The sequence below is a fragment of the Herpailurus yagouaroundi genome, unplaced genomic scaffold (assembly GCF_014898765.1).
Source record: "Herpailurus yagouaroundi ecotype Mexico unplaced genomic scaffold, PumYag 164, whole genome shotgun sequence".
Lineage (NCBI taxonomy): Eukaryota > Metazoa > Chordata > Mammalia > Carnivora > Felidae > Herpailurus > Herpailurus yagouaroundi.
The window spans coordinates 13,314,322-13,336,957 of NW_024412405.1; the positions used below are offsets into that span (position 1 = coordinate 13,314,322).

The following is a 22,636-nucleotide window of genomic DNA, read 5'->3' on the forward strand; positions in this document are numbered from 1 at the left end:
CAACTTCGAAACTCTTGTAGATAATAATTATTACTGCAAACCCCAAATGCTTTACCATGTAGAGAAAAGCCAATGGTAAATAGGTATAAACATACATAATATAATTTGGTAAAATAAAATAATTAAAGTTTATGAAGTATCTTGCAGTCCTAGTGCCAGAAATGGCTGGTCAGAGGGCAGCCTCTTACAAATTTCTCACCTACAAGGAACAGGAGGCCCATTTTTCTCATGTAACCTCTGCATAGTCCCTAAATTGCTATGATCTGGAAATCTAAAGAAAAGACCTTTAAAGTAATAATTATACCTTAACAACACTAGCTCCAGCTCCGTTTATATCAATTTAATACCTCTGGGACAGCATGTCATCTTCTTTGAATCCTATGGTCTGTGTAACAACAAGAGAGCCCAGCTGTTTTGAGTAAAAGTGAGTGAATGGTTGTTATGACATCTCCCCTTCGTTTTGTCATGTGAAGCAGCCTGTCACACTTTGGGCAATACACCTCCACTCATCATGCAGGATATGGCCTACATGTTGCTATAAATCGCAAGCACCGAGAATATTTGCTCTGCACTGAAGAGCGCCAACTCATCTGGTTCCAGCTGGGCCAGTGGAAGAATCGATGGCTCTAGCTTCTTGCTGCCGTGGCGAATCAATAACATTACTTCCTAAGTCCGGTAGATCTTCAGTAAGACTCATATACAAAAAATAAGAAGATAAGCATGGTCTCTAGAAACACCTAATCCTATTAGGCTAAGTAATTTATTGACCACTAGGAGTGACACTTCCTATGAACCTTTGGAAATCATGTTAATTGGACGGTTATCCAAATGGGCTGATCATATGGGACTGCTTTGGATACAAAGGAAATTGTAAAATGATACGACAGCACAATTTTTTTATACTAGTGCTAATACGTGTGACATAATCATCTTCTTGAAACATAATGTGCATATTCGATTTCAAGTAACTTCAACAAGTTACTTCTGCCTTGGCCAAGAAGGAAAAAAAAATGCCCAGCTGGGTTGTCAATATGCCTTAGAATGAGTACAATCTAACTTATCCTTTGCCTAGATTAAGGAAGCAAAATATCTAGTTTCAAGCATCACTAGGATTCCAGCTTCCTGTGTCTTGGGGTTTACTAAACTTGGGACGGCAGAATACAAGAAGTGTCATCTTTGACAGGTTTATGTCTTAAGGCTAATGTACCATATTCAATAATGAATATTAAATCCAAGAACAGGACCGAACAAGTTTAGTTTACTTGACCACCATCTGTCCAAGCTTCTTCTCTGCATCAACGGAGATATCAACAAGAGCACACTAGTCCTTGAAAAGGACACAGAATTCACAGGCCAGTGTTTGGGGGGCTACACCTGTTAAATGACGCTTTAGGGCTATTGTTTTCAATCCATGGGTACTCATATAACAAAATAACAAAAAGACAGAATTATTGTTTTTCGTGGATGTGATTATTTTCCCCCATTGACCAGATCACCGTTACTGCCAACGCGACTTCATCGAGAAACCAACAGGACTTACATTGTACAATGTGTGAGATCAAGAGAGCCGCGCTGGTATCATTGCACGTCAGCCTGCCTTGAGCCAGATCCTGCTTCACCTGCAGAGCAAACAGGTACCTGCGGACGCAAATAAAAATGATTCGTCACACACCTAGAGGCTGGCGCCATGCAAAGAGGGTGGGAGGTTTGGTGTCAAAGTCAGGCTCACTTCTGACAGCTCGTCCACACTGTGAGGGACCAGAGAAAGGTATACAAACCAAGGAAAAGAAAGTCTGTGCCGGCTGGAATGAGTTCCCAGTACCACTGACTGCGGTGTAAATAGTCATACCTCATTCAAAGGACCAGGAAACACGCGGTAATCTTTTCGCATGATGAGTAACACATTTTGTTCTATGGCTGTACCTCTCCATACAAAGATCTAAGACGGAGCACCTGAATGGCTCAGTCAGTTAAGCTTCCATTTCTTAGTTTTGGCTCAGGTCATGATCTCATAGTTTGCAAGTTTGAGCCTTGAGTCCGGCTCTGCACTGATAGCGTGGAGCCTGCTTGGGATTCTCTCTCTCCCTCGCTCACTGCCCCTCCCCCCTCGCTCACTGCCCCTCCCCCACTCACTCTTTCTCTCTCTCTCTCTCCAAATAAACTTAAAAAAACAAAACAAAAACAAAAACCCAAGGCTGTATCTTACCACTCTATAATTTTTTCAGGGTATAATTATTTTCCACAGATCAAATATACTAAAACATAAGGCTCAGATAATAACAATAGCTTATTATGGTTAGGAACAGCTTTTTTTGCCAATGGAATTGGAAAGACAAGAGTGTGTTCTTTTGTGTGGTGTAATATTCACTTAGGTTCTTCCAAAAGCCTTAGTTACCAGATCTGTAAAACTGAATTTAGTTTAAAGTTATATTTTCTTTATATTGTGGAATAAAGCAAGTAAACATTTTTTGGTGGAAGAGAAGAGGTACTTACTTATTTTGAGAGAGAGTAAAAGAGAGAGAGAGAGAGAGAGAGAGAGCATGCACAAGCAGGGGAGGAGGAGTAGAGAGAGAGAGAGAGAGAGAGAGAGAGGAGAGAGAGTGAGAGAGTCCCAAGTAGGCTCCCGGCTCAGCACAGAACCCTGTGCAAGGCTCATTCCCACAACCCTGGGATCATGACCTGAGCCGAAATTAAGAGTCAGACACACAACCAACTGAGCCCAGGTGTGGCAAGAGATAAGGTATTTATAAATAAAAGAAATTAAATAAAAAATAGTGCAATGTGGGGCGCCTGGGTGGCGCAGTCGGTTAAGCGTCCGACTTCAGCCAGGTCACGATCTCGTGGTCCGTGAGTTCGAGCCCCGTGTCGGGCTCTGGGCTGATGGCTCAGAGCCTGGAGCCTGTTTCTGATTCTGTATCTCCCTCTCTCTCTCTGCCCCTCGCCCGTTCATGCTCTGTCTCTCTCTGTCCCAAAAATAAATAAAAACGTTGGAAAAAAATTAAAAAAATAAAAAATAGTGCAATGTAAAAACTGATTTGAAAAAAATCAATATGAACTCCTAAATTTTCTCCATAGAGAAATGGTGGATTTCAGGTATCTGGTAAGGAGAGGTACACAAAGTGGGCCTGAAATATCGAGTGATGGCAGAAAGCAAGGCAGCTTTGAAATATACATGGGCTGTATTAAAAAAGCAAAAGAAATATCTTGAAGGGATGTCCACTCGCCAATGCTGTGGCAACGTGAGTAGCAACAAGAATAATCAAAGTGACTCAAAACACATGGAATTGATGAAAATTGTTGAGTTCATTTCAGTATTCAATGAGAAAGCCAGAAAATGTATCACCATTGGAGACTACTGAAGCAATTCTTTATTCAAAACTTGGTAACCTAACCAAAAACTTGAGTCTGGAATCTGCCTCTCTCAATAGAAGGGCTATTTCAGGATATACAGGAAAATGAGGCAAAGTTCTTTACAGAAGTATGCCAACTCATAATAACAGCAAGAATTCTCATTCCACAACATCTAAAGAAATTATGGACTCTGGCAAGCACTGTGAATCGCTATAAAAACCATTCAGGAGATCGGACATTTGCATAAAGACAAAGTAACATGACTTTGCCTCACAATGGCAAGATCAGAACATCACCACCCTAAATCAATGATGAATCTTAGCACCATTCATGAAATAGGAAGTTCACATCACTTCTGGTAGATTCTGGCCAAAAATATTCAACTTGATCCATCAGGCGTATAGAACTAACTTCTAGTTTTCTGGAAATGCAGAGGATAGAGGAAGAAACTAAGTGGCACCACAAGGAAGAAGTCTGACAAATTTGGAAGGTAGGATATTATAGAGTATAACTGGTCCTGTTTCTTCAACAAGAGGGTATCATGAAGAAAAAATAGGGAGGGACTCTGCTAGATTAAATGAGGTCCAAAGGACATAACCAAGTGTGACTATGGCGTACAGTGAATCTCTTTTTATTTTTTAATGTTTATTTTTATTTTTGGGAGAGGGAGGGAGGGAGGGAGGGGGAGAGAGAGAGAGAGAGAGAGAGAGAGATTGAGCACGAGCAGGGGAGGGGAAGAGAGAGAAAGAGACACAGAATCTGAAGCAGGCTCCAGGCTCCAAGCTGTCAGAATGGAGCCTGATGCAGGACTTGAACCCATAAACAGTGAGATCATGACCTGAGCCTTAGACGCTTAACCGACTGAGCCACCCAGGTGCCTCATGAATGTCATTTTAGATGAGTACATACAAATGACATTTATGGGACAAATTTGAGTATGGGCAAGATATTAGATGAAATGAAAAGTACATATATATATATGTAGAAAAAATCAGAAAGGATATCACACTAATGTATTAACAATGATCACCTCTGGGGAACAGGAATACAGTATTTTATCTTCTTATACTTGTTTATCTGTATGTTCTAACTTTCTATACTGTACATTTGCTATTTTTGTAATAATGAAAGGTTATCTGTAATTTTAAAAAGGGGGGGGCTTTTTTAATTAGACCAACCACAGAGGGTTCTATAAAAATTAAATAAAGTAATACATGGAAAGCACAGTGACTAGAAAAAAACATTCAATAATGTTAGCAAATTTTCTCTTATAAAAGAAAAACTAGGGGCACCTGGCTGGATCAGCTGGTAGAGCATGGGACTTTTGATCTTAGGGTTGTGAGTTCAAGCCCCACGTTGGGTATAGAGCTTACTTAATTAAAAACATAAATAAATAAAATAAAAAGAAAAAGGGGTCCCTGGGTGGCTCAGTCCGTAAAGCATCTGACTTCGGCTTAGGTCATGATCTGGCGGTCCGTGAGTTTGAGCTCCTCATCAGGCTCTGTGCTGACAGCTCTGAGCCTGGAGCCTGCTTCGGATTCTGTGTCTCCTTCTCTCTCTGCACCTCCCCCACTTGTGCTCTGTCTCGGTCTCTCTCTCAAAAATAAACATTTAAAAAAAAGAAAGAAGAAAAAGAAAAATGAATTCTCTTTAAGTTATTTAAGAAATTCCATTGTTAACTAAAAAACTAAAACAAAACAAAACAACCTCAAGAACAAACAAACAAAAAAACCTACGAAAGCTACAAAGGCAATTCTGTAGCCAGACCCACAAAAAACCCCAAACAAAAAAACCCCACAGATCCACTCGTCGATAACCGTTGGCCTTTACCCAGCCCCTTATATTTATTCTTGCTCTCACATTCTCTGTCTCTGGAAAGTCAAAGGGAAGAAAGGCAGAGAATATAAAAGAACCAAAACATCAACATATTGGTTTACAAGGCAAGAGGCAGTATAAGCCATCTTTCTGGATTAGGCAAGGAGTACTATTTTTTGAGCTGAACACTTCTTACAGCTACAGGCTTTAATCTTCTATCTGGTTAATTTTTAAGTAGGCGGCATAAAAGCATCACACTGTGAATATTTTACCATCCACCAGTTCAAACACAGGGTCTTGTGTTTGCAGAGAAGCGTTCAGGGACGGATCAATGGTCAGAGTCTGACAGGCTCTGGGGACTGGCTGATGGGCTCATGTAGACTCTCAGTCAGCAGCGGTTCTGAAAGCCCACACATTTAGGCACAGGGGAAGTGGCATTTTGAAGACCGCAGTGAGCCTGCAGTCCCGAATCACGCGGAGTCTCCCTGTTCAGAGGCCCCTGTAATACAAGGGAGACCTTCCTGGGTACTGACTGTTCACTTCCTAATGACAGCTATAAATCTTGAGCAAGCTGGCTTCGATGCTAACTTTAGAGATTCAGCAACACCTTTCGTATTATAAACGGAAACAATCCCCATCAAACACACAGGAGCTAAAGGCTAGGTTGAACTCAGCAGGCACTAAATACAATTAACTGAGTGAATGCTGAAAATGCAAAGCCCTCAAAGCAGAGTCAGTCCCCGGCACAAGGGTGGGTGTCAGGAGACAGGGATGATGGTGCCAGGGCTAACGAAGAGGGCTTTTGGTTTCCAGGGATTGTCAGAGTTACAAATCACACCAATCTGATGCCTTGCTTTAAATGGGTCTATTTTAATTTGTTTTGTCTTAGCCTGGGAGGTCTTAGCCTTTCTTTTCGTATTCAATGGAAAGTAACTTACAATTTCTCTGCCAGCCTGAGGAACCACCTCGGGCCTTGCAAACACTGCAAGTTCTCAGAGGTCTCTCTCCACCCTTAGAAAGGGCAGAGCCAAGGAGAAATGGGATCCTACTGAAGATCACATGCCCAGAGCAAAGTGTACCAAAGCCCTATAGCCCAACAAGAGTGACTCGGAACTCTGCGATGAGAAAATGTGGTGAGTTCTTTTCCGAAGACCCCTCCCTAGCTGTTTAAAACCTGCACCCACCACTCACTACTTTTCTCTCCCTCTAGAGGCCCAGGCCCTAGCAGCAATAGGACACAACAGCCGCTGAAAGTGCAGTTCAATAAATAGAAAGGAATTCAGCTTCTTGGTTAACAGCAAAGTGCAATTCAATCTGCTTTTTGTACAAGCGGGAAGCTGAAAGCTATTCCTGAGGCCCCAAGAATTAACCAGAGAGCTAGAGTCCCTTTTAGTAGGCTGAACTGTAGGCCTGCCTCTGTCCCCACATCCCTCGCCTGAACTGCTGTCCACACAGAGCTTCTCCCAAGCCCTCCTGCACTCCCCATCTGCTACAGGAAAGTGCCTGGACCTCAAAGGTCACATCATTCAATTTCTGCTTACACGGGAATTTGAGAATGAGGGAGGCAACACATCGGATCTAGAAGGTCCCCAATCCCACCACACCTCGTGACAAAGTCAAAAGCGATGGGGAGCTTCTAAGTTTCATATCAATTTCATTCGCCCTTGTACCAAAAGGATTCTCTCCTTGGAAAATATTTTTAAAATGTCAGTTAACACTGGGAGCCAGAAAACAAAGACAACAACACAACCCTAAACAATCCATCCGTTGAGCCCGGGTTCCCTGAGGAATTGACAGATTCCACCGAGCAGCCGGCAATATCCCGGGCACACTTGGCTCAATGGCCACAAGCAGTATGGAATTTTAGAAGAAAAACCCGAATAGTAGAAAACCACAGGGTGCCTGGGTGGCTCAGTCCGTTAAGCGTCTGACTTTGGCTCAGGTCACGATCTCGCGGTTCGTGAGTTCCAGCCCTGTGTCAGGCTGTGTGCTGACAGCTCAGAGCCTGGAGTCTGCTTCACATTCTGTGTCTGTCTCCCTCTCTCTCCGCCCCTCCCCTGCTCGTGCTGTCTCTCTCTCAAAAATAAACGAACACATACACACATAAAAAAGAAAACTACAAGCCTCTGCAGACAATGATTCACAAGAATTGAAAAGGTGCAAAACTCAAAGCAAAGTGGAATGGAGACTGGGAAAAAAGGATTTATGCCAACTTCATAAGCAGGACAGAGGCCCAGTGACATGCAGGATGCAAAGGCAGGCTGTTGACCAACAGCTGGACTTGCCTTTAGATTTATGTCAATAGTCTGAGCTTCAAGCAATACACGTTACAATGAGAAGAAACCCAGCCCAGAAACAGAGACACGGTAGCCCCAGCAGTGACACCACAGAAGACTCTGTTGTCACTGGCCTGCCTTATGCATCCTGGTGTAGCAGCCCAGCTGTGTCTCCTCTACGTGAACCGTTCTAGTCAACCGTGCATGCTTCCCAAAAGGCTGCTGGCTCCTGCAATCCCGGGCTACATAACAGCTTCATCGATTTGAGGATTATAAGTAGAGGGAAACAATTAGCAGCAAATCATTCAGAAAACTGAAAGCCACGGGAAGACGTGGCCTTCACTTCTTCCTGGAACTCCACATTCGTGTCCCCAGTGCCCTTCCAGACACCGCCACGCGATGTCTGGTTGGCATCTCAGACATAAGCCAGCAGAACCAACCTCCCGACTCTCCACCCCTCAGTCATCACCTACTTCCCTCCACCCTTTCCCATTTTAGTTGCCACCAAAATGGCCAGCCAGCTGCTTAAATCAAAATCTAAGCATCCCTCTGTCTCCTCGGCCTCCACCGCCAGCCCGTCACCACGACAGATGGACCCCGTCCCCAGCACGTAGTCCAGCATTTGCAGCCACCCTTCTCTGCTTCCACACTTGCCACCTCCTTTGCTGCCACCACTGTGGCGTGGACAACAGCAATGGCTACCTCACTGGATTCCCAGCTGTCACTGTCCCCCAGCACCCACATGGCAGCTAGACTTTCAACCCCATGAAACATTTGGCCTCTGTCCCACCTCACTGCACTTCACCCTCTCCATTCCTGACATGCCAGCCTTCTCTTAGGTACAGTTTGAGCCTTGAACAACACAGAGATTAGGGCTCCAGCCCCCTGCACAGTCAGAAATCGGCATATAACTGTTGACTTCCCCAAAACGTAACTACTGTTGACTAGAAGGCTTGCCAATAACAAACACGATTAACACGTATTTTGTAAGTTCTATGTACTGTACACTGTATTCTTATGATAAAGTGGGCTAAAGAAACATGATGAAGAAAACCCTAAGGAAGACAAAATACATTCACAGTCCTTGTGTTGTATCTACATAAAAAAATCTGCATGTAAGTGGATGTGTGCAGTTCAAAGCTATGTCGTTCAAGGGTCAACTGTATTGAACATCTGGAACTTGTTCCTGCCTCAGTCACTGCCCAGCTGTTCCTTCTACCTGGAAAGCTCTTCCTCCAAAAAGGAGGGACAGATTCTCATCCCTTCCTCAGAGAGGCACCACAGACTGAGCCATCACAAGCGGTGCCCTGGTCACCTTCTATCACATCCTTCTCCTTCAGTTACCCATAGAGCCCTTACTGTTATCTGATAGTTTTTGCTTCATCTGTCATCTTGTCTGCTCCCCTGAGGGTCAGGCTTGTCTTGTCACCACTACGTTCCCGGTGCCTGGAACCGTGCTTTGCACACAGTGTCCACTTTGTAAGTACTGCTGACTGAATGGCTTCACCCCTTTGCTAAATGATGGTCAACCACCCACAGTATCCAAGATCCTGTGCTCTGTACCAAGAGTGCGGAGAAGGATGTGACAGGCTTGGTCTAATCAGCTACGAGACTGAAAGCCACGGGGCGCCTGTGTGGCTCAGTCGGTTGAGTGTCCGACTTAGGCTCGGGTCATGAGCTCATAGTCTTTGAGTTCGAGCCCCACGTCGGGCTCTGTGCTGACAGCTCAGAGCCTGGAGCCTGCTTCAGATTCTGTGCCTTCCTCTCTCTCTGCCTCTCCCCTGCTTGTGCTCTCTCTCTCTCTCTCTCAAAAATAATAAACAAACATTAAAAAAAAAAAAGCCACAGGTGGCAGGGCTGTGGCTGGTCAGACTAATGTACCACTTGTAAGAGCACTCTTGAAAGGGAGGCATTGCGTGTTCACACATTCCCACCAGACTCTGTTCTCCTTTAGCATATGTGCGTCTTGTGCAAATTATAAAATTGGTAATAATAAGGGTGATGATGGTTATCATTCAGAGCATCCCTACTGGTTCTGGCCACTTTATGTATACGACTGCTTATCCTCAAAACAACCGTGGCCAAGCAACCAGCGTGGTCGCACGGACACAGGGGAATTAGCGGAAGCGCAGAGGGAACAAGTAAATTGGCCAGTCACACAGGGACAAGGGCAGGCCTGACTCCGTGCTCACGCTTCTCCCACTTAGGCCAACTTTCAAAGAAATCGATCTTCAGCTCATGTCCAGTCACCCATGGCAGCAACAGAGAGAAACGGAGTTAACGTCTTGGTCTCACAGGGTCTGACTTCCCCAAACTGTCTCGTGATGTGACAGACAGAAGAAGGGAAATAGGACAGCAATAGGTTATAAGACCAGTTCACAGCACAGCTTTGCAGAAACCCAGGATTCAAGGAAAATGTGGTACATTCTTTCTCCCCATGTTGGTCAGCACCATCGGGAGCACGGAGCAGATGCGGGTCAGGTAAACGCTGTGAAAATGCTGAATCAGTGGACGGAGAACATTAACTTTCCCTTCTCCTTGGCACCCCGTGGCAATAAAGAGCAAGTTTCTAAACCACTAACCTTGTGAGTTCTTCCTGGAGTTGTGTGTGGTCAGGTGGAAAGAATTTCACCACAAACTTCACAACAACATGCTTTGGCCCTAAAAGGGGGCAAAAAACAGTAGAGCATTTTTGATTTGTTCCAAATGCAATTAAAGAAAAAGACTTCGGAAGGCATATTATACAGCAAATAACGGATCTCATTCCAAGCCACCAAGAGTCCATCTGTTGACGCCCAGGTCGCTGAACAGGTAGTTCAGTTCCTAATTCATACTTCCATATTGCAGGGAGACAGAGAGCCCTTATAAAATAACGTTTTGACAAAAGTATTTCATTCAGGTATTACATTTTTTCTCTGAGGACTTAAACTGTGCCCGGATTTTAAAAACAGGCATTCGTCTTCAAAACTTTATCAAATTGGCCCTTTCAGTCAAAATATGGGCTTTCGACAATGAGGAAATAATGAAAACGTAAATCGGTTATACAATTTAGTACTTTAAATGATCTACAAGGTACAGCTTCCACTGTGTTCATCAAATATGTATGAGCATCTATGTGTCAGGTGCTCCCCGAGCGCTGGAGAAAAAAACATCAACACGACGTGACCCTGCCCTCGTCCAGTCAGCCGAAGCCCTTATAGGTGTCTTATAAGCCATCTTGCGGACGAGTTCAGGCAAAATCAGGAAGCAGATGTGGGGTGGGTGGACAGGGAGAAGATCAATGGGATGGGTCACTTGTCAGAATTAAAATGTCAAACAGATCATAATAATTTGTAACCCGAATCAGAGCTTGTTTTGAGGTACAGATCAAATTTTATACATATATCTACACACATATATATTTATGCTCAATGGAAGAGCAGTCTTGTAGGTTCTACCATTTGGAATGACAGCAATGAGTTAGTTTATGTTCTATGAAATATAAGGTATGATAACGAAATCCAAATTTTAACAGCAGTTGTCTAAAAGCAGAAAAAAATTTTTTTTGCTCTGCCTTCGCTGTCACAAAAAACAGATGTTGTATTATCATGTCTATGATAACATATTTAAGTTTACGAAAAAAACGCAAAAGCGACAGAAGGTGAAGATGTAGGCCATATATACAAAATGAGGAGAAAAACAAGGCACAGAAATAACGAAGCCCGGAGACACTGGGCCCCCTTTCCCTGACCACTCACTCTAACAATTAATAGAAACCCTCGCCTGTCAACTCTGGATCATAAAGTAACAATAGCAAAATGGAGAAGAACAGGAAAAACCATGCTATCTCCTCTCCACGGGGATCCCCTGAGGCCACGCAAATCCTTAGAAAACCCGAAAGTAGGAAGGTGCTATCCCCCAATGCACAATGACAGCTTCACACAGCTAGCCATAGCACGCGGAGACGGAAGGAGAATCCTCACTCCAGGGTGGACCCAGCAGTGACAGACGCGGTCTTCCGTCTGTATTTGGCAACGGGCTAAAAGACACCTTGCCACAGTGAGCACTTCCCAGGAGGTATTGCAGGGACACACGTCATCATTCTGGATGCTTCGCTACCTCCCCCGTCAGGCCTAGGGGCTTCTCCCAGCATTGTGCCCCTACCCTCCGGCCCCCGCACGCTCAGGTCACTGGCCAGCCACCCTCGTAAATGTTAAACAAACAATGCCGGTTTCATTTTCGGCATCAATAATTGCTTAATTTAAATGACAGAAGCTCAACATCCATTTCAAGTGCATGGGGGCCATCCAGACACCGTGTGCCTGTTCAGTACAGCCACAAAAATTGCTAGAAGTGGCCCAGTGGGGCTTCTTAATCAGACATTAAAATGATCCCAGCAAGGTAGTGCGGAGCTCCAAGCTCAACTAATGGAATGCACCTCTGTTACTACCCTCAGACTTTTGCCCGGGCTGTGGCTGCAGTGAGGAGGCATTTGGGATGAGTTGTCTGACTCTGCGCTTGACCTCAAAGTGGAGAGGAGGGAAACGGTCCTGGTCCTGGGGCACAATGAGAAGGGACAGAGAAAGCGAGCCTTCTTCCCTCACTCCTCTCCTAAATCCTCCTTAATCTTCCCCAACACACACTGTAAATGCAAGCCAGATTCCCTTCAGTTCTGCCTGCCATTCAGACACACACACACACACACACACACACACGCTTTCAGGCACTTTATTTTTCCAAGCAACCAATACTTGCACTCTGATTTCACAGGCATTGAAGAGGCAGGACAGAAAACCTAACATCAATTTTATGAATACATGGTTGTACCTTCCCCTTCAAAAGTGACAGTAACAACCTCGGACAGAGACCAGGCAAGCTCAATTAGTCTGGAGATTAACAGCATGCTCTAGTCGTTAATCAAAATGAGGTTTGATTTTCCAAGCAAGGTTTTGATTACCAAATTGTTAAATATTAATACTGCAGAAGAGACATTTTAATGGCACATGGATTAGTGGATGAAAAGAAATCATGGGGCCAAAAAAAAAAAAAAAAAGAATCTGTGTCACCAGTGTGCTGGATGCCACAGGGCAAACAACGTCTAGGAGGAAAATGTCTGGCTTTATATTTAACATCACTGTTAAACACATGGTGTATACTTACTTCTAATCTGCTTGACAATAGGTTTTAAGAGATCCAGCCACACCTACAAAGGAAAAAACAGATTGAGACAAATTCTCAACGAAAGGATGCAAGTATTTGGAGGCTTGACTTGGAGCTGTTTAAAATCAAAATACTTTTTGGGGGGCGCCTGGGTGGCGCAGTCGGTTAAGCGTCCGACTTCAGCCAGGTCACGATCGCGCGGTCTGTGAGTTCGAGCCCCACGTCGGGCTCTGGGCTGATGACTCAGAGCCTGGAGCCTGTTTCCGATTCTGTGTCTCCCTCTCTCTCTGCCCCTTCCCCGTTCATGCTCTGTCTCTCTCTGTCCCAAAAATAAATAAACGTTGAAAAAATAAATAAATAAATAAATAAAATTAAAATACTTTTTGAGTATTCGAGACCGTCTGTTCCTATTCTCTGCAGGACGGCGTATCTTCCATCACTGACCGCTTTTATAGTACAAATCCAAATTTGCTGGCATTATCCCTGAGCTTCAAAGCTACAATCTCTCCCAGACTCAAATGGTTAACTATGAATGTGTCTCCTGTCATCCGCAGTGTTCCACCAAAGCTAGCCACTCAGCAAACACGGATGCACAATTGCATGTGTGGCTACAAGCTGAGTGAAATATGCAAGCTCCTTAATGAAACAAAATACGTGTACATACACGCATTTACAGAACAGTTACAGAACAGCACGTCTTTGAGGGATATGGGAAGGGATGTTTAGAATATTACCTCTGCACTGGGTACTCTCCATAAGCTTTTACCTCTTTAAAAAAAATTTTTTTTAATGTGTATTTTTGAGAGACAGAGATAGAGTATGAGCAGGGGAGGTGCAGAGAGAGAGGGAGACATAGAATCCGAAGCAGGTTGTAGGCTCTGAGCTGTCAGCACAGAGCCTGACCTGTGGTTTGAACTCACAGACCACGAGATCATGACATGAACCAAAGTCAGCCAAGCAACCGACTGAGCCACCCAGGCACCCCACTCTTCACCTTCTGACGAGGTCAGAAGGATTTCTGCTGCCCAGGAGAGTAACCTGAGACTTGTAGGGACCAGTAATTTGTCCCGGGCTGGCAGAGCCAGGCCTGAAGCCAGGTATATCCAGCTTCAAGGGCCAGACTCTTCACACACGTGCAGTTTAGGGGGCAAGATTAAAAGAGAGAGAGAGAGAAACCAGCTGCCCTTCTTGATAAAACATAATTTAACCGTATTATCCCATTTCACACATGCTTTTCTCTCAATTCCTGGTCATTTGAAAAGGGTTCTACTGAAGCTCATATTTGCATGTATGACAAAAGCAAGGTTAATGTGCCTAATATAAAGAGGATTTATAATAAGAAAAACCAAATACTCCCAAACTATGCAAAGAATAATAGCTAAATGACAAACAATGGCTAATGGGAAAATGTTCAAATTCAGGAGTGATTCACCCTACAAACAAGTCTGAATAATCAAATACCCCTTCTGCCCATTACATTTGCATCTAGATATGCCTCTATGTATGCACACATTTGCATTCTATAATTCTCAGATTTAGCAAAGGTAGCAGAAAATGTACACTGTCTTACCTCTATTGGCGAATAAATGAATTGGTATGTTTCTGGAGACTAATTAAGGAATAATTACGAATAATTATCTAAAGCCTAAAAAAAGGCTCCCACACATATTCTTTCATCCAGTAATGCAACTTTGGTAAATCATACATTTATGCACAAAGATTTATGTAAAATAAAAATGTTGTGATTAGCATTGCTGATAGTAAAAAAATTTTTACAGTAATAAATGAAATAAAATAAGTCTACATTTATATGACACATTATCATGCAGGCATTAAAAATTATGTTCTTGGTGAATATTTAAGTACGTGGGAAAATGTGTTTGGGAGGTTGGAAGATGAGCGACTTCCTGTCTTCTGCCTTTCTCCATTATTCAAATTAGCCTTAAATTAAGCACTAAGAATTCTTATAATGCAAAAACTAAAAATTTTAAGTCTCTGCTTATTTAGGTTACTCTTCCCCCATCACCTTTTCAAATAAGTAAGATTTTGTTTAATTAAAACAATTTTTTTAAGGTTTATTTACTTTTGAGAGGGAGAGAGAGAGAGAGGGAGACACAGAATCTGAAGCAGGATCCAGGCTGTGAGCTGTTAGCACAGAGTCCAACATGGGGCTCGAACCCACCAACTGTAAGATTGTGACCAGAGCTGAAATTGGACACTTAACCAACTAAGCCACCTAGGCGTCCCGAATTTTTTTAATTAAAAAAAAAAATTAATGTTTGTTTATTTCTGAGACAGAGAGAGGCAGAGCATGAGTGGGGGAGGGGCAGAGAAAGAAGGAGACACAGAATCTGAAGCAGGCTCCAGGATCTGAGCTGTCAGCACAGAGCCCGATGCGGGGCTCGAATCCATAAACTGTGAGATCATGACCTGAGCCGAAGTTGGTCGCTCAACTGACTGAGCCACCCAGGCACCCCAATGTTTTTTTAATTTTTAAAAAATGTTTATTTATTTTTGAGAGATTGGGGCGGGGGCAGAGAACGCATGTGCACACATAAGCAAGGAAGGGGCAGAGAGAGGGGGATAAAGAGAAAATCCCAAGCAGGCCCCACACTGTCAGTGCAGAGCCCTACACGGGCCTCGAACTCACAAACCACGGGATCATGACCTGAGCAGAAACTGAGAGGCAGGATGCTCAACTGACTGAGCCATCCAGGCGCCCCCGATCAGTAAGATTTTATCATGAAATTCTCATTTCTGTATTTCCTATCCTCTCTGCTCTCCTGCTTCACGGAGCTTCTGGTCTAGTGAGGAAGCGACAGGAACCAACCCCCCCACACTGACAAAAGTGAAGACGTGCCTGACCCAAAGGGAACGAAGGGAGGAGCAGAGGACTCCCAGGGTCTGGGGCAGAGCAGTCTGACCCAGGCATGGGGGCAGGGGGACCGGAGACCCGATACAAACAGGACATTGTGAAGGGAACACGTCCCTGAAGATGCTGTCATGTGGAGGTCTGAAGGGAACAGAAGACACACAGGTAAAACCTTTGTCCAGGTGCCAGAGGTGCAAGGGGACAGCTGCAGAGCAGGGCTGGTGGGTCAGGAAGGTGTCAGCCTCCCCGGAAGCCACGTTGAGATTCTTCATCCTTATCCTAAGAGCAATGCAAAGGATTTAAGCACGGGGCTGATACAGTCAGATGTGCACTGTAAAAAGACTGATCTGGCAGTGTGGGAACAGACAGAGGGGCCGGAGCAGAGGCAGGCTGACCACACAAATCGTGCAGGCAAGAGAGGATGGTGTTCTGGACCAGGAATGCAGAAGTAGAGTCGGGGGAAGTGGGCAGATCTAAGAAAAATTTAAGAGGTAAAATCCCCAGGGATTTACTGATGGACTGGATATGGTGGCTGAGGCAGAAGACAATGACCAAAATGACACGAGAGTTTCTGCTGAGGGCATCTGGACTGATGCTGGTACAATTCACAAAGATGGGAGTGCTGGAAGAGGGCCACGATGGAGGTTCTAGACACTTTGATCTTGTTGAGGTGCCCTTGGATTTCATGAACAAGAGACAGTATGGAAAGGGTGGATGCACTCGTCTGGAGCTCTGAGGTGAAGCCTGGACAGGAGATCTCACACTAGAAGTCACCACAAGGCGCCCAGGTGACTCAGTCATTTAAGCATCCAACTCTTAGTTTCAGCTCAGGTCACGATCTCATGGTTCAAGGGTTCGAGCCCCACGTCAACCTCTGCAAGGACAGCGCGTAGCCTGCTTGGGATTCTCTCTCTCTCCCTCTATCTCTGCTCCTCCGCTGCTCATGCCCTATCTCTTTCTCTCAAAATAAATAAAACATTTTAGAAAACTAAACAACAACAAAAACCTACTAAGAAAAAAAGGAGGAGGGGGAGGAGGAAGGGAAGCAGAAGCAGCACCACCATCCTGACTCCATAGAGGATAAGCGTCACGGAGACTCATGGAGGATAAGGCTCACCGAGTCCAGAGGATGAAACCTATGAGCACCGATGGCACGTCCACCACGGACCAGCCAGGTGGAAGCAGATGAGAACAGAAGGAAAAAAGGAGAGTGGTGTCACAGAAGTCATGAGAAGGCAGTTTCCAGAAGGAAATATACCAAGAACTGTTCAAATAAGACGAGAACTAAAAGTTCTGCTGGTGAGTTGACTCGGAAGGTGGGGCTGAAAGTCTGGCAGGTGGTGAAGAGGCAGGAAGGACACAGACTTTTCCAAGAAGCTTGGCTGAGAGGCAGGCAGCAAGAGACTAGGGCCACAGGGGGTGAGGGATCAGATAAGGGTATTGTTGAATTACTTGTTTTTATTATTCTGTTTTTCAAACGTTTTTAAGTAATCTCTATGCCTAATACGGGGCTGGAACTCACAATTCCAAGATCAAGAGTCGCATGCTCTACTGACTGAGCCAGCCAGATGCCTCTGTTTGCTTGTGAGTCACAGAAAACCGGGTGCATCTAAAAAAGTGGAAGGATTCAGGGGCACCCGGGTGGCTCAGGCGGTTGAGCGTCCAGCTTCGGCTCCGGTTTGTGAGTTCGAGCCCCTCGTCGGGCTCTGTGCTGACTGTGTAGAGCCTGCTTGGGATCCTCTGACTCCCTCTCTCTCTGCCCTTCTCATGCTCTCTATGAAAAAATAATAAACATTAAAAAAAATTTCTTTTTAAAGTGAAGGCATTGAGAATATGAGCAAGAAGGGTTAGTCACCAATGTCCTAAGGGATGTGAGAAGACGGCCCTAAAACCCAGGGCAACGGTTTGAGGTAGAAGGAAGAGCTATTCCACTGAGGGAGACAGAAAGGCCAGTGGCAGATGGGAGTTTACATTTCTGTGCCGGGAGCAGGCAAGTTCCTCGTGGAGGCTTTCTGCTTCCCCAGTCAAGTGGGAGGCCTGGAGGACTGAGGCAAGCAGGGAATACTGGAAATAGCTGCACGGGACAGCGCGTTAACTGGAGAACCCCGGTGGGATTTCCCAGGGCTGCCGAACGGCCACTCACGAGCCTGTAGGCCGGCGCTCTCCCGGCCACCTCGGGGAACCATCTCCGCAAAACTTCCCCACTGCCAGCTCTTCCTCGACTTCCACAAGCCACTCAGGACAAAACAACTATGCTCTGGCAACATAGCCGCCAATTTTATGAATTGTTTTAAAACATCTCTCGTCTGTTTTTGGCATTTCTGTGGAAAGCATCAAATACAATCACCAACTGGAGCCAACTGAGCATGTGGTTTTACAACACGCAGGTCTGGGAACATCAGACCGGCCTGAATTAGCCTCTTTGGTCGAGCTCTGCAGCAAGAAGGCTACGAGCCATCGATCATGTCACAGCTGACCCGCTGGGTGAGAGCTCAGGGCCTCGGGGAACCTCACCGTTTACCAGTTACATTGATGTTTGCGGGGCTCAGAAAAGGTCTTGCACACGCAGGACTTAAACTACTATAAATGGGGGGCGCCTGGGTGGCTCAGTCGGTTAAGCGGCCGACTTCGGCTCAGGTCATGATCTCACGGTCCATGAGTTCAAGCCCCACGTCGGGCTCTGTGCTGACAGCTCGGAGCCTGGAGCCTGTTTCAGATTCTGTGTCTCCCTCTCTCTGACCCTCCCCCGTTCATGCTCTGTCTCTCTCTGTCTCAAAAATAAATAAACGTTAAAAAAAAAAATTTAAACTACTATAAATGGATGAGCTACAGGGAACAAGAAAAATAAGGCTGCCGCCTAACCAGAGTTAAAGCGTTGAAGTTTGCTATATGGGGAAGGCGGCTGGGAAGCATCTAGACTAGACTAAGTCATCTTAGACCAATCACTTGTTCACTGAACCTAAGCAGGACAGAAACAAGTTCCAGACAAGTTAAAAAGGCAACAAAGGCACCATCACCTATCCTTCCCCACCGATGGATCTCCAGACAGTCACAACTGTAATGATCTCCATGTCTAATCACCCCGCCCACCCCTTCCATCAGGCCACACTTCCCTGTCTTCCCTAACACCATGCAGCTAGGCTCCAGAGCACATCCATGCTACCTGACTATACAGGGATTTGGTTTAAATGAATGGATTTCTAGAAACGTCATTCCAATCAGTACAACCCACTGAATCAGGGAACTTCCCTTGCTGGGGTTTGAAGGCCTACAGAAGAGGCTTGCTGGGGCCCGACAACCACGGACTCGGTGGCTTGGACAACAGATCTGGAGGCTCGTGGTGTCATGGGCTGGGTTTCTCCCGAGACCTCCCTCAACTTGTAAATAAATGTCTGCCTTCCGGATGTGCACACCCATGACCATCCTTCTGTGCACACATACTCCTGGTGTCTCTCTGGTATGTCCAAATTTCCTCTTGGTAAAGTGACAAGTGTCAGTGGATTAGGGCCCACTCTAATGGCCTCATTTTAACTTAACCATCTCTCTTTTTTTTTTTTTAAGTTTTTTTTTTTCAACGTTTTTTTATTTTATTTTTGGGACAGAGAGAGACAGAGCATGAACGGGGGAGGGGCAGAGAGAGAGGGAGACACAGAATCGGAAACAGGCTCCAGGCTCTGAGCCATCAGCCCAGAGCCTGACGCGGGGCTCAAACTCACGGACCGCGAGATCGTGACCTGGCTGAAGTCGGACGCTTAACCGACTGCGCCACCCAGGCGCCCCATCCCTCTTTTTTTAAAAAAATCTTTATTTACTTTTGAGAGAGAGAGACAGAGAGACAGAGACAGACAGACAAATAGACACAGGGAGATACAGAATCCGAAGCAGGTTCCAGCTGCTCTGTTAGCACAGAGCCTGACGGGGGCTCTGTGAACCACGAGATCACGACCTCAGCCGAAGTCAGATGCTTAACCGACTGAGCCACCTAGGCACCCATTAACCACCTCTTTAAAGGTCCTACCCTCAAGTACAATTTCATTCTGAGGTACTGCGTGTTAGAGCTTCAACACGCTCTAGGAGGACACAACTCAGCCTATAACATCTATCTTCCACAATTTGGCATCAACACAGCTTTCCAGCCCAGTGTTCTCCCATTTGCCTACATTTCAGTCAGGTTCCCTTTTTTCCTCTGACCTTCTATTAATGTTAGTGTTAAGTGAGAACAACACTTTGCTGCCTAGTTATGAAAGGCAGGGCAAGATGAACCACTGCTCCCAAAGTGGTTTCTGTTCTTTCCCTAAACCTTTTTAGCCCCTATCATGTTGGTGAGTGACATTTTAGGTAGATTTTGCAGGCAACTAAAATATTGGAGGTATTTTGGAAAGGTTCTTATTAAAAGAGACTCCGTTACTAGATATCTTTCAGGAAGGGCACTGGGAAGAGACTGTTTCTTGGGCACCTCCTGCCTCCCAGGCACTAAACAGGCGCTTTATAAATTCTCATTTAATGCTCCTAACAATATGGTCATTTTACACAGGCAGGAAGCCAAGCTCAGAAAGCTTATTTAAGCTGCCCAAGGTCACACATAGCTGAGATTCCACATCAAGTCCATTTGACCCCAAACCTGTGCTTTTTCTGTAACATCATATGCTGCCCCTCTAAAAGCTAACAGACTCAACAAAAACTCAGCTCTCCTCTTCAGGTTTAAAAATCAAAACTGCGGGGTGCCTGGGCGGCTCAGTCGGTTGAGCATCCGACTTCGGCTCAGGTCATGATTCCCAGTTTGTGGGTTCGAGCCCCGCATCAGGCTCTGTGCTGACGGCTTGCTCAGAGCCTGGAGCCTGCTTCAGATTCTGTGTCTCCTTCTCTCTCTGCCCTTCCCCCGCTCATGCTTTGTCTCACTCTGTTTCTCAAAAATAAATAAATGCAAAAAGAATATTTTTTTAAATAAAAATCAAAACTGCATACAACAGGGGCGCCTGGGTGGCTCAGTCAGCTAAGCGTCCGACTTCAGCTCAGGTCATGATCTCGTGGCTCGTGAGTTCAAGCCGCACATCGGGTTCTGTGCTGACAGCTCAAGGCCTGGAGCCTGCTTCCGATTCTGTGTCTTCCTCTCTCTCTGCCCCTCCCTTACTCATGATCTCTCTTTCTCTCAAAAATAAACAAACATTTAAAAAAATTTTTAAAAACTGCATACAAAAATATTTCATCACCTATAACATATATAGGAGCCAGATAAAATGTTATAGAAAATTATCTAGTGTGTAGAATTCATTGCAACAAAGTAGTCTTTCCACAAGCTGATTCCAACAAGAAATAACTTTACTTTGAATTTGTTTGTAATAATTTGTTTAAATGTAATTTTTCATATTAATGTTAGGTGTGGCTTTCTTTTTAAACCAATTAGAGATTTTTGATTCTGTCATAGATTTACAGAGACTGGATTTATCTTCCTACAGGAAAACCAAATAAACAAAAATTAAAAAAAAAAAGGGAAAAACATACTTAGCACAACAGATCTGAAGGCTGAGGACACCAGACAATGAGAAACTGTGATCCCTCAGAGACAAGAAAATAAAATCATGATCCCTACACTTGCCCTAGACTTCTGTCTACAGTAGGTTTCCAGGCTGTGGTACAGAGAAGAAAAACCCGGGCAAAATCCATGAGTTGAAAAGGTGGGGCTGACAGATCACGGGGGGGTGGGGGGGGCGGGGTGGAGGGAGTAAGGGGGGCGAGTAATAACGAGTAGGAAGCTCCCTCCAGAAAGATCATTTAGAAGAGTATAGAAGGTTCCCATTGAGTAATCAGCTGAATACTGATCAATGTCAACTTGTGAAGAAAGTACCCAAGATTTGGGAGAAAGAACCAATGAAAAGATTCAAGGTATCAGTGCCTGGTGTTCACAGAGTCAGGAACACTACCAATTGCCACCAGCAAGATCAGACAACCCGAGGATTCTGGGCACTGGGCAGAGTACTGAAGAGTCATCCCTTAGCACTGAGGAATAATTAACCCCGGACTATACACTACATGAGACCCATTTAATGTGCTTAAAAGCCAGATATGAGAGGATTAAATGGTTTCCAAATAAGTTAATTGCATCCCAGAACACTCAATAAAAATTTATAGGAATATAAAACTATCCAGTACTCAACAAGGTAAAATTTACAGTATCTGACATCCAATAAAGAAAAATCACCAGACACACAAGGAAGCAGGAAAACAGGCCCATAATCAGACAAAACACTCTGACCTGGAATGCAGGCATTATAATTAGCAGAAGGAGGACACAAAGACAGTTATTATAACTGTATTCCTTATGTTCAAAGTTGAGATATAAAAAACATAAAAAGACCCAGATGAAACCTCTAGAGATAAAAACCACATTGGGAGATTAACACACACACGACAAGATGAAAATCAGATTAGATCTTGCAGAAAAAATACTAATGAACTTGAGGATGCAGCAATAGAAACAATTCAAAATGAAATAGAAAGATAACCAAGACATTAATAGCGCATCACAGAACTGTAGAACAACTTTAGGCATCCTAACATGCATGGCACTGGAGTCACAAAGGACAGGAGGTAGCAGTGGAGGGGGCAAAAAACAGGACCAAAAATGAGAAGAAAGAACAGCTGAAAAATTTTCCAAATTTGGTGAAAACTATAAACCCAACAGATTCAAAAAGCTCAGAAATCTCCAGCCTAAGAAATGTGAAGAAAAGTGCATGGAAGCACATCATCACCAAACTGCCCAAAAACAGCAATAAAGAGGCAATCTTAAAATCAGCCAGATATGGGGCACCTGGGTGGCTCAAGCGATTGATTTCAGTTCAGGTCATGATCCCAAGGTCATGGGATCAAGCCCCAGGCTTAGGATTCTCTCTTTCCCTCTGCCTCTCTTCTCTGCTTGCAATCTCTCTCTCTAAATAAATAATATAAATAAACAGCCAAAGAAGATTATGCACAAAGGAACAAAGGTAAAAATGACAGCAGACTTCTTGTCAGAAGCAATGCAAGTGGGAATGCAATGGGGCAAGATTTTAATGCCCTTGAAGAACAAAATTATTAGAATTTTATACCCAGCAAAAATGTCTTTCAAAACGGAAGGCAAAATAAGGACTCAAACATATGAAAGCTGAGAGAAGTCATTGCCAGCAGGGCTGTACAAGAAGAAATG

General features: G+C 44.5%; 1 protein-coding gene across 3 annotated transcripts in view; it reads right to left on the reverse strand.

Moving 5' to 3' along the window:
- The window catches only part of FARP1 (FERM, ARH/RhoGEF and pleckstrin domain protein 1), a 300,031-nt gene that overhangs the window by 68,700 nt on the left and 208,695 nt on the right, over positions 1 to 22,636 (reverse strand). For all 3 annotated transcript variants that reach the window (XM_040487211.1, XM_040487212.1, XM_040487209.1), the window contains exons 4-6: positions 12,582 to 12,624; positions 10,025 to 10,103; positions 1,541 to 1,638 (exon numbers count right to left, since the gene is read on the reverse strand). In XM_040487211.1, coding sequence (XP_040343145.1) covers positions 1,541 to 1,638; positions 10,025 to 10,103; positions 12,582 to 12,624 — 220 coding nt within the window. The remainder of the gene's footprint in view (positions 1 to 1,540; positions 1,639 to 10,024; positions 10,104 to 12,581; positions 12,625 to 22,636) is intronic.